General features: G+C 42.1%; 1 protein-coding gene across 7 annotated transcripts in view; it reads left to right on the top strand.

Annotated features, from left to right (window-relative positions):
* SORCS2 (sortilin related VPS10 domain containing receptor 2) overlaps positions 1-14442 on the top strand; it is a 552477-nt gene that overhangs the window by 176823 nt on the left and 361212 nt on the right. For all 7 annotated transcript variants that reach the window (XM_064511468.1, XM_064511470.1, XM_064511471.1 and 4 more), the window contains exon 2: positions 2312-2379. In XM_064511468.1, coding sequence (XP_064367538.1) covers positions 2312-2379 — 68 coding nt within the window. The remainder of the gene's footprint in view (positions 1-2311; positions 2380-14442) is intronic.

Genomic DNA, 14442 nt, shown 5'->3' on the forward strand with positions numbered 1-14442 from the left:
TATTTACATCTGTTTCTCAGAGCTGTAACTCAGAGTAAGGGACCAATCCTGCAGTGTAAACGAGACATCTTACTGCGTATGACTGGTACCCAATGCAGTTTGCAATTACCTGACAGCTATTCATTTGAGGTATGCTGGATAGCAGTAGCTTTTTAATTTGGTGGCTGCATGCCCTAGATGAACTACTACTAGCAAGCAATACAGTGAGTGCACTCTCTGTTTCTTAAGGTCTTTAACATTTAGGACAGATGATGAGGAACAGACATAGCTTATTTGGAAGGTGCTTTGTAGATCCTTCAGTAGAGGTTAAGTTCAAAGCTGGTGGGTTGAGAATAACACAATAGGATCTTCTGTGTGTTACAAACCATCTAAATTAAAAATGTTGGGGTTACAGGATGTACAGGGATGAAGAATGTTGGCTTAATAAATTCAGGATTCATTCTCTGGTACTGCATGAATGTAAGAAAATAGCAAGTAATATAGTATAATCTTATATCTTTTGATATTTTCTTTTTCAGTTTGATGGGGCAAATATACATTCTTGCGTCTCGTAAGAAAATCTCCTAGGTCAATTTTGTGGCCTAAAAATTTCTCTTACTTCAAAAATCACTGGCTGAAATTTTTTCCCTAATAATTGGAGCCAATAGAGGCTTGCTCCCAGTAGTGAAGTTTCTTTCTTTTTCTCTCTAATTGCAAGCACCACCAAAAAAAACGTAGTAGGACACTAACAATAGAGTAAATAGCTGACCTGATGGAGCATGTTTGGGCTGCAGCCAGGAATCTCATCAGCAGATAACTCTCTCCTTTGGGAAATGGTTCTTTCTCTTGGCTTTGTAGTCTTGTAGTAACCTATTTAAAAGTGAGAGATTTCATTTTTCTTTCAGTGTTTTAAACCAAGCCTTAATTTTTATAGCATTTTCTCATCAAACTCCAGCAGAGTGCAATAAGAAAGAGTGGTCTGGTAGGTTATGACTCTTTTGAGAATAGGAGAGAGTAATACTATTTGTGAATTATGGATTGGTTTTGCTTTTTCTTATATCAGTATAAATCCAGGAATAAGTGTCATGAATTTGTTAGGCTTAGATCACTCTGAGTGAGACTGATATCATAGCTCACTTTTGCAAAATGTTGTGTTGTATCTAAGACAACGTGTAGGTAACACACGTGGTCTGGAATTCAGTGCTCACAACCTCCAGGATATGGAGACCCAAACTGTGAACTATTGCTGAAATGTAGTATCAGCATATTAATTATCCAGATAAAGCGCATGCCTACAATTGCTTTTGCTAAAGATTTCATCTGGTGGTCAGGAGCAGAGGAGGTGCTAGCTAAATAAAAGCGGGCTCCAAGCTGTTGGAGACTGATGTTGACCCCGCATTAAAGAAAGCTAACAGCTGGGCAAGGAACCAGAGGTTCTTCCAGTTTGACCTCCCTAGGGTTGCTATGGTGACTGGGGTAGAAGAAAGACTAATAGGAACTGGCAGAAAGTGGAGGAAATCTGTTTCAAGTGATCTAAATATAAAACATAGTAGTAAGCTCTGTACACAAGCTGTGGACTAATGCTTTACATTGGTTGACCAGTGAATTTGTCAGATGTTCAACTAATGGCATGTATTTCTTACTGACTCTTCTCTTAGATTAAAGATGTTTGGTGGATTCAATTTGGTTATGTGCATTTTGTTGAGTTTCGGTAACCTAGATGAATAACTTGCACAGCACAGAGCTGATTCTTGAGGAAAAAAAAGAAGTGATGTTTCTAGGAATGGAATATGACAGACATTAAAGTTGCATTTCCGATGCTGTAGAGAAGACCAAAGCTCCTTTTCTGTCTGAAATTGCTATTTGGGTAATCACATTTACTTGTCATAGTTTAACACTTTGGATTCGAAAAAAAAAAAATTCATGTCAGTAGATGTCAAAGACTCCTAAATTTAAACTGGCAAACTGGCTTCTGTCTGCTGAGGGAGTCATTCAAACGGCTTGGGGGCTGTCATTTGGTAGGTGGCTTTACGTGACTATTCCAACTCCACCGTTCCTGTGAAACAGCCAAGCTTTTACAAAGTCACCGGGTTTACAGAAAACTTTGAGTGCTGTAAGCACTCTCCTCAGAAAGAGGAAAAAAAGAATCAGTCTAAAAGTCAAAAAAAATAAAAATGTTTTCTGCTAAGAAGTGAAAATGAAGTGGAATACGTTTCTCAGATGTTCAGGAAAGTCACGTTTGCACTCACCAGAATAATGCTGCCCATGATCTACTTCTGTTTCTTCTATGCATTTGTATGTATAAATATATTTATTGTCATTGTCTTTTTAGGTGATCCTGATCCTTACCAAGTATTATCATACAGACATGGGGAAAGTGCTGGAGAGCTCTTTGTGGAGGTAAGTTCTCTGCTTTTTCTTATGTCTCACTTTTTTTTGTCGCTGTTGTCTGAATGGATCTGTTTCATTCCCCTTTTAAGACTGCTGCTGAGCTGATCCGATGGCTGATTGATGCTAACGTAGCAAGGTTACCCAGACTCTCATCAGTTCTTACTTTTTCTTCCTTAAATGAGCTGCAGTTGAATGAGAAAGAACTTGAAAGGAAATTTAATAGTTTATGCTGTAGAAACAAACAGAGCATAAGGTACCTTTCTGATCCCACATTACAGGATGCAGTTGCCTTTCTTTTGCTTAGAAATTTTGCATTGAAAGTTACTTAAAGACTTTGAAATATTAATTGCATTGGGCTATGTCTGTTGGGAGTTTTTGCTGCTGTTGTGTTCTATATTGAGGTTAGTAAATAATCCTGATCTGGAAGGGAGTCATGGCTTTCTGGATTAAATAAAATACCAGTGCAGGTTATATTATGTCTTATGACAAGTGGGAACACGTAGTAATTCAAATCAGATTTTGAAATTGCTTTTCATTTCCTCAGGATTCATGAATAAGGATATCAATATGCTATTGCCTGTGTGTATACAAATTGCATGCTCAGATGTCTATCAGCACAAAAACAGAGCTAATGTAAGCTTATGTTACTCTGGTTCAGCATCATGGATATATTTTCTCATCACATTCTTTTTCTTCACAAACATATGTATTTTAAGCTCATCAATAGGAGACATTGCTATAATTACTATCTGCTGTTCGCCTGTTGAGATGTCGTGTTTTTCAAGGTAAATGGTTAACAGATACCTGGTTTGCAAAGATGTGTGCGCTTGAATGCCTATAGAATTATACATGTGAACCTATTTGAAGTTACTTTATTTAAGTGCTTCAGTATTGAATGACAGTTGCTAAATCAGACACCTAAAATCTGGTTGTCTTTTGATGTGTTCATTTTGTTTTGCCAGATAGGCTTTGTGTTCTCTAATTTTCTGTGTATCTATATAAATCTTCCTCCACAAACTTTTGCTAGACCCAGTATGTACACTTTAAAAGTGAACGTATTTCATGAATATCAGTAAATGTACTGTTGCTCTGATGTTTGCTATGCCAGTTTTACTGGGCTATCTGTAGCAGTAGAAATATTCTTGAAACATCCTGCCTTGGCATCTAAATAGTCAGTGCAAGAAACTTATCTGATGAGTCTGTGTAAATTTATTATGTAGCCCATAAGCTTCAGGTGTATAAAAAAAAGTATGGCTTATGTGGTATCTTGTGGCCTAGATACTTGTGAACTCCAGTTTCCCAAACAAGAATAGGGGGTGCGAAACGGCGGTGCCCAGGACACGCTGCATAGCTGGCTGGTTGCGTTGGTTGGAGGAGCCTGCGTTGTCTTAGGCTTGTTGGGTTTTGCACAGCGGCAGCGTATCTTTGCAGTACCTTGTGCTCAGGCTCATGGTTGCTGGAGCCTAGCCAAGTAGAGCGGTCCACGCAGCACATGGGTATTTTCGAACAAAAATGAGACATCTACTCATAAAAAGGGGTTGTGTGGGAGAGAGTCCAACATCAAAATGCAGAGGACTTAGTATTGGCCCAGGACTGGCCTTTAGGGCTACGCTGGTTCGTTTGTAATTATCCTTTGAACTTACAGGATGGGAAAATAATTGCACATTTGTTTCTGCTTTAAGTTTTGTCCAACATCTTGTGCAAAGAAGACAACCAAATGGAAATTTGGATACTCTCATAATTGCGTAAGCACACATCGCCTTCCTGTTATATACCCCGGCCTGCACGACATATGCAATGTGTTACGAGTTTTGCTAACCACACTTCAGTATAATCCCTCACAGAAATCTTTTAAGCTTATGCAGTCAGATCCTGCTCTTTCAAAATAAACATAAAACAGGCTTCAGATAATGTTGCTTTCTTTGGAGAATGTAAACACTTTAAACAAGGTGGTTCAGACCTTGCTGACAGCTGATGTAAATAAGAACCAGTGTGAACTGTGTTTGAGTAAAACTGGTGCTGGTGTGTGTGCATCAGAGAATAAGGCCCTTTTCCTCACAGGTAATGGATTTACCAGGTGCTTTGGCTGTTTAGAACATGAGGATGAAAAACTTGGAAGAAAACCGAGTGCTTAGGATGAGCACTTGGACCAGGGGTTGTTCTTGCTCCATCCCTAGGTATCTCCTGCTTCCTCCATCTTCCTCCATCGCTGCTTAAAAGCTGCACGTGCTGTTGTCACGTTGGAGGAGGCCTCTCTCCACATGGTGCTTTGGTGGGTCGGTGGCGGGCAAGTGGGGGTGCTGCACGGCTGTGGGTAAAATAATTGGGTGCCATTTGGTGAAGCTCCATGTTTGTTATAGAGCTGTGTTGTCTTACTCACGCTGGCAGCACGCCCAGAACGTACCATGCGTATTTTATTTTTTCCAAACTTTTTTGTTTTTCTCTTTTGCACTCCTCTCATTTGCATCAGAGCAAATATAGAGTAAAACCAATGCAGAAAATGTGATGGGGAGTTTGTGAGGAGATGACAGCCGCTCACCTCTGCGAGGCTGCTGTACCCTGCTGGGACTGGGTGCTGGCCTGTCGCTTCCTGCGTGAGGCCTGTGTTTTCCTCGTCCTCACTTGCCTGCTCTCTAAATGAGTGTAAACATGCTTTATAACCCAGTCTGCCCCCACTGGGTTAATTTTTTGATGTTGTTACTCTCCTGCTTTTATCTTGCCAATCAGGAAGTATTATCACAGCTTGGCATTTGTTTATATATTTATTTATTTACTTATAAGCTTCTGTTTCTTGAAAAAAAATCTTTCCTTTCTTCCTCCGAAACGTGTTTCCCCTTCATCTCTCTTTCTCCTCTTCTCCCATCACTCAAGCTAATTATTTTTCCCTGCCTTTCCTGGCTTGGCACAGCAGAGAGCAAGAAGGGAGAGGCGGCTCGCGGGTCCGGCGGTGGCTGGTTGTGCGCCGGGGCCGTGGAGCTGCCGCCCTGCCTTGGCGAGCAGCCGAGCGGGGTGGTGGCAAAAGCAGCAGTGTGGTACGGTTACGGCAGTGGGGTGGGGGTCCGGAGGGAGCTAGGTGGTGATCCGTGCCTTTGCAGAGCTTTGTTTAATTTATGCATGTAATTTAAGCCTAATTTGGCCCACATGGTCAGAGTAGAGGGTTGGGAGACCTAAATTTTAATTACCTTGGAGTCTTACCATTGTCTAAAAAACAATGAAAATGGTGCGAGATAGTGATTGTGTTAGCGACCTTTTACTAGTAGCAGTCATTTGTGGTTACATTGCAGAGTTGGAGGCATAGGTGGAAGTGTGTAAGTGGTTAGGAAAGGCCAGTGAGTGTTTGTATAGTGAGCTCTTTTTGATACTTTGTTCATGTAGTTAACAAGTTAATTAAGTAGTTGTTGAGGTAGGGGTAAATGGTATGGTTAATTGATTCGAAGTAGGGAAATAAACAGAGGTCACATTGCTTTTGTCTTGAACGTAAATCAAAAGAAGTAACTTATTGAGAAGGCATAGAGGAATGTTTTTCAGATTTATTGTAAAAGTTTCTAAAATGCAGCATGTCTTGGGGATACAGGTCAGGCTGATTGCCATGCTAGGCCTCATTAACTTAATGACAAAAACTTCTATTAGAGGCTAAAACTGCAAAATTAGGTACTAAAATTATCTTCACAAATTGTGCATGCAGTGAAATTTTGCATGCCAGTGCTATTCATACCAGAGTCCACACACCTTTTTACAGCATAGTTGGGGTGCAGGAGCTGAATTAGAGAGAGCACTTAGGAAAACAGATACTGCAGTGCCTGTTTTCCTTACATTTTTTGGACCAGTTTGTGCATAAGTATATAGGTGCACATATTTTACAGCCTCGTCTGCCTGCATGCATACATTGTGTGAATGCAGGTTTAGATAAATGTATTTGAACCTTAGAATCGAATATTCTAGCTCTGAATTGCTACCTTCTAAGAAGTTAATACTAATCTGCAGACCTGTGTTAATTAAACATAATAATATGTCTTGCAAAGAGGTAAATATTATTATCACCATTTTATAAATGGGGTAATTGAGATGTTAAATGATTGCTGAAGGTTATCCGGTGACTCAGTACTGTGCGGCCATGGAAATGGCTTCCAGCCCTGTGCTTGCACTGGCTGAGAGTCCTGTGTCTGACATGGTTGCAGCCTTTCCCTGCTTAACTTGATCTAGACAATGAATAATAGATGCTAATGATGATTGCTAATAAAGTTTTGATTGCATATTATCAAGCTGTAATGATAGGGTAGTGCTAAGGCCACTTGTTGTGTAATTGCCATTGTTCCCGGTGGCATCCCCGTGTTGTTGCAGCTTTGCCACAGCAAAACAAGCTGCGTTGTTTTATGTGAACTCCTCTCAGCGCTGCATGCTGAGCCCTAGGTGGGCCGGTTTGCAGAGATGTTGGGATGTCCCACATGCTGTCAGTGAGGAACGGCTGGCTGAAGAAACGGACCTCTCGGCCTACTCGAACGTGGTGGATGTGCTGGCTGAATATATTGGGACTCCTTACTCCAAAGGCAGCTCGGAGAGGCAGGGAGATTGCAGGGCTGGGCTGGGAACCTGTGTGATCCCAGGACAGTGCTGGGCAGCTCAAGGTGAGAGCACACGTGAGTCGCACTGACAGTGTCAGACCAGGCAGGTCTCGGGCAGTCAGAAAAATCCCTCGCTTTGGAGGCACAGCTGCCTGTATTTGCACCCACAAAAAGGCACGTATTCTGGGCAAGGCCCAGCTGTGCAAGCCCGCTGACCATCAGCAATGATCAATGCACCGTGACTGCAGTGATGCTTTGGGCATTTACAGAAAAGTGTGTGCCAGCACTAAGGTTAAAGTATGTGCAGTGAATGCAGTAATGCTCAGGAAAGCAAGATTTCTAACTGCACCTGCCCTGCGTGGCTCTCAGCGGGTGAAAAAGAGTATGGGCATTTGCTTCCAAACTGTTTGGGCTTATGGGTGAAAAACAGCTCCTGGAAATGAATTTAAAAAGCAAAACAAAAAGACTAATATAGTCTGGTGCCCCAGTGAAATACTTTCTCACTGTGAAGTGCTGCCTAATAAGTGAGCAACTGCATTCTGCAGCATCCTGCGCTTCCAGATGGTCTTACATTGTGGTTCTGCTTTGAAAAGTGACTTTGTAGAAATGGCCCCAAGGGATCGAGTTATTGAATCTGTGATTTCCATATCAACTTTGCTCTTTTTCCAAGTAAAAACAAAAAAGAAGTGGCTTTATAATTAGTAGCCCAGCAAACTCAGCTTGAGATCTAATGTCTAGCTGTGCTTTCTCTGGCTGATGCATCATTCCCGGTAATACAGATTCTGCAATCAAAATACTGCCCACCTGTGCAATGCTTTTGTCCTCCTATTATAGTCTTGTTTACACCTCTTCCACTGTGAAATGGTTTTGGGCAGGAGAGTTGAAAAGGCAGTCCTACAATCAGAACGTTATTTTTATTATTGAACAACAGATTTTTATGACCTCTTTGATCGTATTTCCATATTCACCTAATAGCATTAAAAAGACTGTCATTATCTTCGCTGCAGTTTCTGTCTTGCTAATACTCTACAGTGTGTCATTATGTATCGAATAGTGCAAGAGAGCTACTATTTTAAATTTATTTGAGGCGTTTAAAATTGGGTTGTGAAGCTACTGTTAGAAACCAAATGTAGTAGATTTCAGTCTATAGGTAATATTTTATGATGGTTGTCAGGTAAGAAAAGTACATAAAAGACTAAGGAAGTGAAGGGAACATATCTTGACTGCCTTTGAATGTGCAAGATATTAAAGAGATGATTATTGATGCTTTTAGCAGGCAGCTGTATTGATCTGGAGCCCCAAAGGGTGCTCATGGCTCTGTTACACTGTGCTTCTGCGGTGGATACTCTACTGGATGCACGATGCACCATATTCTTTCCCATGGCAAAGACCTAGAAATGCCTACTGTCCGAGACCCCTCTGAACAAGGTATCCTTTAAAGGGCTGTCCATGAGGGCCTGGACTCTCTACTTAAGGAGATCCTTTCAAATCTTGTGTTACCATAATGGTATTTAATGTATATTTTGATATCAGTATGAACACAGCTCTGAACTGAAATAAAAATATCCTGTAAGCAACTTCATCAAAGCTACCAAAGAAATCTGTCCAAAAATCTCTACAAAACAATTATCGTTCATAGATGAGTGTTGTTTCATAGCTGCTCTTCTCAGTCATCGACAACTCGGAGCGGTGATGATGATGACAGGTATGTCAAATGTTTACTTGTTTCTGCACTGCAGTTTGTGAATACACAAAGAATAAATGACATATGGATCGAGATCCGGTTGGAGAGCTGTGAGTTATATTGTTAGGAGAAGGCTCGTGCTTACAGTGTGCTCGTGCTTACACTTGTGCTCCTGCTGGTTGCAGCGCTGCTGCTGAGCATGTTAAATATGTCTTGGCACATGGGGTTGTTATTCCTTTACAGGTTGAATTTTTTGTTTTTGTTTTCGTTTCCTGCCCTTTGCTTCTGCAGAAGGCATTAAATCATTGTGAGACTTTATTGTTGAGTCAGTTTATTAAGGAAGAAGAGTCGCATGTTTAAACTGCTGTGCGACTCCTGCTCTATTGGTTGAGCCATTTGAGCCTAAGCCATAGAGTATCGGCTTGTTTTAATTGGAGCTGGTATCTTCAAAAATCGCATGGGCCCAGGCGGTGTGGGGCTTGCCCCAGGGCACCAGCAAAGCAGCTTGCTTTGAGTGGATTCCACGTGGCTGGGACTGATGATAACGGGCTGTGATCTCTCCTCCCCAGAGCCGCTCCGGGTCAGCAGTGCGGTAAGTTCAGCAAAGCCACTTTGCTGGCTTTTCCTCAGGTACGTTGCAGAACGGTGTCTTATTGCACAAGCCTCCCTGTAAGAAATTATCATCTTTCTTGCTAGCCTCAGCAGACAAGTTTAAGATGAGGAGTGGAGAAAAAATGCCCTTCTATGCATTAGGGGTTTATGAGGTTTGTGAATTGTGTGTGTGATGGGGGGGGGCTCCCTCCCTACTAGTGTTCTCAAAAGTGGGAAGCTTGCACTGGCCCTGCCCGCAGTCTGACTCCTGTATCTTCACACTGACAGCTGCAATCTCAGGGCTTTTATTGTGGCAGGATTCCTCTAGACTAAATTCATATAAGAAATAGCTGAGCCATCATTCGTTAGCAAATCAGAAGTACTTTGCTGCGCTGCCATCCGTTAAGTCCTGCGGTGTGCAGGCCAACGCAGCGGGGAGGCGTTGGGCCCATAACCTGAGCAGGTGGACTGACTATATATACAGGATTAAGCAGTTTTTTCCCCCCACTCTACAAAACAGAGTAAAGAAGAAACCACACATGAAAGCAGCTACTTTCATTGCTTTCACATTTTTATGGTGACAGATGAGCTATAAAAACCTGAGCAGCATACATTTTAAAAACCTGATGAAGGGCAGAGTCCTGGCGCAGGAGGGTATGCAGGCACGCAGAGAGGACATTGCGCTCAGAAGCTACTGCTGTTGCTGGCTCCGCCTTCAGCTGACTGCGGGACCTCGCTTGCAGAACCTGCCGTTCCCGCGCTGGCGTCCTCGTGGTCTTTGCCCGGCGTGTTTGCAAGAGAAGTCACTTGGAGAAGTGATTGTACAAGAGCAGAGGGACCCCAATGGTGCTGCTTTAACACAGATAGCATGAAGGAGCCATAAAGCTCGGGGACATCTTGTGCACTGTCTCCTTAGAGGTCTCGGCTTGAGCCAGAGGAAGAAAGGAGTACCTCGGAGGGCACCGACATAGTGAGACCCATCTGAAAACGCTTATCTGTGGTCTCGCTACGAGGCAGCTAATGACTGCACAGAGGGCAACAAACTGCCTTCCCTCAGCTGCTCTTTGAAAACGCTGCTTTGCAACCCCCTAGTGCTCCTCTTCGCGTTGGGCACCTTGCGTCGTTCCCGTGGCACGTGGCAGGCGAGCAGCTCTGCTTCCTCCTGCAGGACGTGCAGCCCGCTCTGCTGCATCCCTCGCTCACTGATGGCAAATTGATTTGGTTGTTGGAGCTGAATGAATGAGCAGCTGCATAGGTAATTATGCAGAATGGTATAGAAAAATGTGCTGTTAATGTTTTATTCTCTCATTATCCCTGCAGTATAGAATATATTTTTCAACATGAAAATAACTAAAGTGATATTTCCCACATAACTTATTCATTAGAGACTTCGTAACATCAGACAGCTTTTTCTGCTTTAATTTTGGTAGGGATTGGAAAAATTAAAGCTCCATACAGGCCAGTTTTTAATAAGTAAGTATAATCCTACGTGCTGAAGAGTTTGCAGGGGGGTGTACAGTGATTAAACATATCTTAGAGCAAGATTTAAATGTCTTGATTCTTTCTGATGTTCCTCAATATGGAAGTTTAGTCAAAACATAGTTCTTTTTGTTTCCTTTCCCTGCCCCCTCTCATTGAAAAGATGACTGATTAGCCAACTACCACTCTGTTCTCAATACTTTTTGTTTTGTTTTGTTTTTGTTAATATGTATTTTTTTGTCCCTTCCATTTTTCTTCTGCTCCCCCTCTTTCCACTTTGGTATCATTTCCTTCTGTCCCATGTCAAGCATGAGTAGTAACTGATTTTGCTTCAGCGAACAGCAATTCCTGAGCTAAATTTCAAAGAGACATTCCGATCTGTGACCAGCCCTCCCTCCTGCTGACCTTTTCTTGCAAGTTCTTGTCCTGCCCCTTCCATGGGGCTTTCTAGCTCTTCCAGTCCCCATTTTTCCAGTTGAGACTAGAGAAGCTGCTTGTGGGTGAGGTGTTAAGTGCTTACAAAAACTTTTTGTATTTTTGCCGAACATGTCAGCTCCAGCTGTGTCAGACCGTCTGGTGGAGATGTTCCAGGGCTGGTGTCCTTCTGATGACAGCGTTCTTCACCGGCGGTCAGAAGCGGGCAGGCTGGTCTACAGCCTTGGCAGACTGTAGGTTGTTCTGTGGCCTGTGAGCAGGTTTGATCCCAGTTTTGTGCCATAGGATCCGAAATTATGATTGCAGTCTGAGGAAAAAAAACTGTTACTGTGGAAAAGCATGCTCGCGTTAGTTTGTTTTTTCAAATCTGGCATGTACTTTCTTTGCCAAATGGATATTGTTTTCCTTGAAGAGGGTGCGTGCCGTTCAGATTACACCCCTTGATAAAAAAGACATTGCTTCACCAGTGAAATACAGCTACCTCTGGGCAAAAGCCAGGGGAACAAGTAGAGCAGACATGCAATAAAATGTGCTGTCTTAATATCAAAAGGACTAGCAACAGTTCAGGCAGCCTCTCTCAAAATGAGTCTGCATAGTTGAACCTGTTGATGGCAGGTCTTTCAAGCTCCCCTGTCTGGTAGGAAGAGGAAGTGTGGTTGTGCTTTCTATAGCGTTCAGATAGTATCCTGTAACACCCATCCATGGGATCGCTGTGCTGAACACTTCAACCTAAAATGTTAACACATGGGAGAGAAAATGGTTTTAAATTCTACTGTCTTCCCAGAATTTTGGAGACTTATCACTGTTTTATCTTAATTCCTACCATATGCTGTCCATGCATTAATTTCATAATGTCTCTTTGGGTTACAGTGTATGTGGGAAAATGTGATTAAAAAATAAAATTGTGCTGTAGTGAAGTAAGCTGTCTAGAGTCTGAGATTTCTCTACCTTGCCTCTACCCCTAGGCGTGGTCTGTGCTAAATACTGGTCTCAGATTGCTGTATATTTTAATTTGCTTTTTCTTCAGTCTGCCTTGTAAAAATAGAATAACAGTAATATTTTATTTTCTATCCACATTTAAAAATGATAAAAAGCAAAATATACAGTTGGTGAGGTTTTTTGTGTGTGATGATTTCAGGTGTGTAATACTTAATCTCTTAGTGCCATTTTGGTGCAATTTGCAGCTCAGCTCAGATCACAGCTCACTGTGTCCTCTGCTTGCTGCTGATGGGACGCACACACTGGCAACATGGGCGTCTGGACCGGGAGAGGGCAGCACTTCCTGGCAAAGTGCAGAAGCCTAGGGCGAAAAATCTCGTGCCTTGGCTTTCCATAGGGCCTCAGATGGATTTATGAGTCTGTCTGTCTTCCAGAGTGGAAAGCATCCAAGAAGCACATTTAAATAAAATAGAAGAAGGAAAGAAAGTTAATCAGTTAAAGATCAAAGAAGTATGTTACAAGTATGTTGCAGAAAGCACGCTTCCTTTGTTCCTATCCCAGTATTATCTGAGTAGGTCATAACTAGAGAAGACCTTGACTGCTTGCTTCAACGTACTTCTGGTACTCCACCTCTTACTGCGCAGTGGTGCGTGAAACACCGAGCTGGGTTTCCAAAAGCTTCACAGCGATTGTTGGACTTAGCATCTCAAAAGGCATGTTAACATTTGTAAAGTACTTTATGTATGAGTAAATATTTTTTCCTCCAGATTTCCATGTTATCTGGAAGTCTTTGCCTTGGTACTTCAAGATGCTCAAGTTTTTGTGAAGATTTGACATTCCATCTTGGGAATTAATACAAACTGATATTATTATAATAATCATTATTATTTTTTTGTTCTGTAGCATGTTTGGAAGGGCTGTGAATAGGACATGCATGCATAGGTTCAGAGAATAATTTAGGTTGCAAGAGAGACTCTGGAGGTCATCTAGCTCAGCCTGCTGCTCAAGCAGGGATCCAGCTTCAGAGAGAAGCCCGTCAGGTTGCTCAGGGCCTTGCCCTGAGAAGTTTTGAAAATCTCTGAGGCTGGGGATCCCACAGGTTTGCTGGACAACCTGTGCCTGCGCTTTTCCCCTCTCATTGTGCAGGGGTATGTCAACTGGAATACTCCATCCTGCAACATGTGCCTGTTGTCTGTTGTCTTTTTGCTGTGTGACCTGAGATGAACCTGGTTCTGTGTTATTTATAAATCCCCTTTAAGAACTGGAGGACTGAAATTAGATCCCCCAGTACCCTCTCTTCGCAGACTAAGCAAAGCCAGCTCCCTCAGCCTTTCCTTGTATGTCATGCGCTCCAGTTCCCTCGCCAAGCTAGTGACCCTCCATTGGACTCGCTCTTGGTTGCTGATATCTCTCTTCTACTACATGACACAACATGGGGCACACTTAGGCTATCCCATTTGTAGAAGTGGGATAATCTGCCCTGTGGAGGTCTCTCCCTCTCCTTTTCCTCCCTTAAAATAGGCTGTGCCTGAGTGTAGGTACGCAACTAATCTGAATATGCAAAGAAGTGTGAAAAATCCCTTAATGTCCATATTGCTGACAAGGGAAATTTAGTTCTTTCAAAATTACTTTGGCAGCTAAGGCACTTCATTACCTCTGGAAGAAGATAACATTGGCCTTGTTTGCATTGAACCTCTAAGCATCAGAGCAGTGGAGACGCCAGCATTAACTTTTTGTCCTCACTTCTGTTATGCAGTATAAATTCTTGATGGCTTTTGATTTAGTTGCTTGTGCATTATTTATGGCATCTCTTGGCTGCAACTGCTGTAATCCACTAAGCAAAGCAAAGCCTATTGTTTCTACTCACAGAACTGTAGTTTGTTATGGAGCAATTCCCAGGTAATTAGACAATATGTGCTGTAGTTGGTTATAACATGGGCTCTTCTAAGTAAAGCATTAGTCAGACTGAATGACAGGTTTAAGTAACTTTTTTTTCTTCTGAAGACTTGTCTACCACAGATAGACATTATTGTGTCCACAGATGTTGGGAAGATTAATTTTGCCAAGAAAGAAAGGAAAACTGTATGCTTTTCACAGTCCTTCATTTAGTGAATTCGTTTAAGTCAGAATATTGAAGTATGCAAAGCAGAATTTTTAGGAGAAGATTTCGTATACTAATCCCAGGATATGGGTACAGCTAAAGTCTTAGTCAGGGAATGGACTTCATACTGTAGTTTTCACTGCTATTGGATTTACAGAGTTTTGGATATTTTGGGATCATCTTTAACTTGACCTACACTTTTATAAGTGTATATTCTTGATTGACAAGGTTTCAAGGGCCAAACTTAGACACCTAAAATTGCTGGAGTAAAAACTGGTGTA

This window comes from Dromaius novaehollandiae, chromosome 4 (assembly GCF_036370855.1).
Source record: "Dromaius novaehollandiae isolate bDroNov1 chromosome 4, bDroNov1.hap1, whole genome shotgun sequence".
NCBI lineage: Eukaryota > Metazoa > Chordata > Aves > Casuariiformes > Dromaiidae > Dromaius > Dromaius novaehollandiae.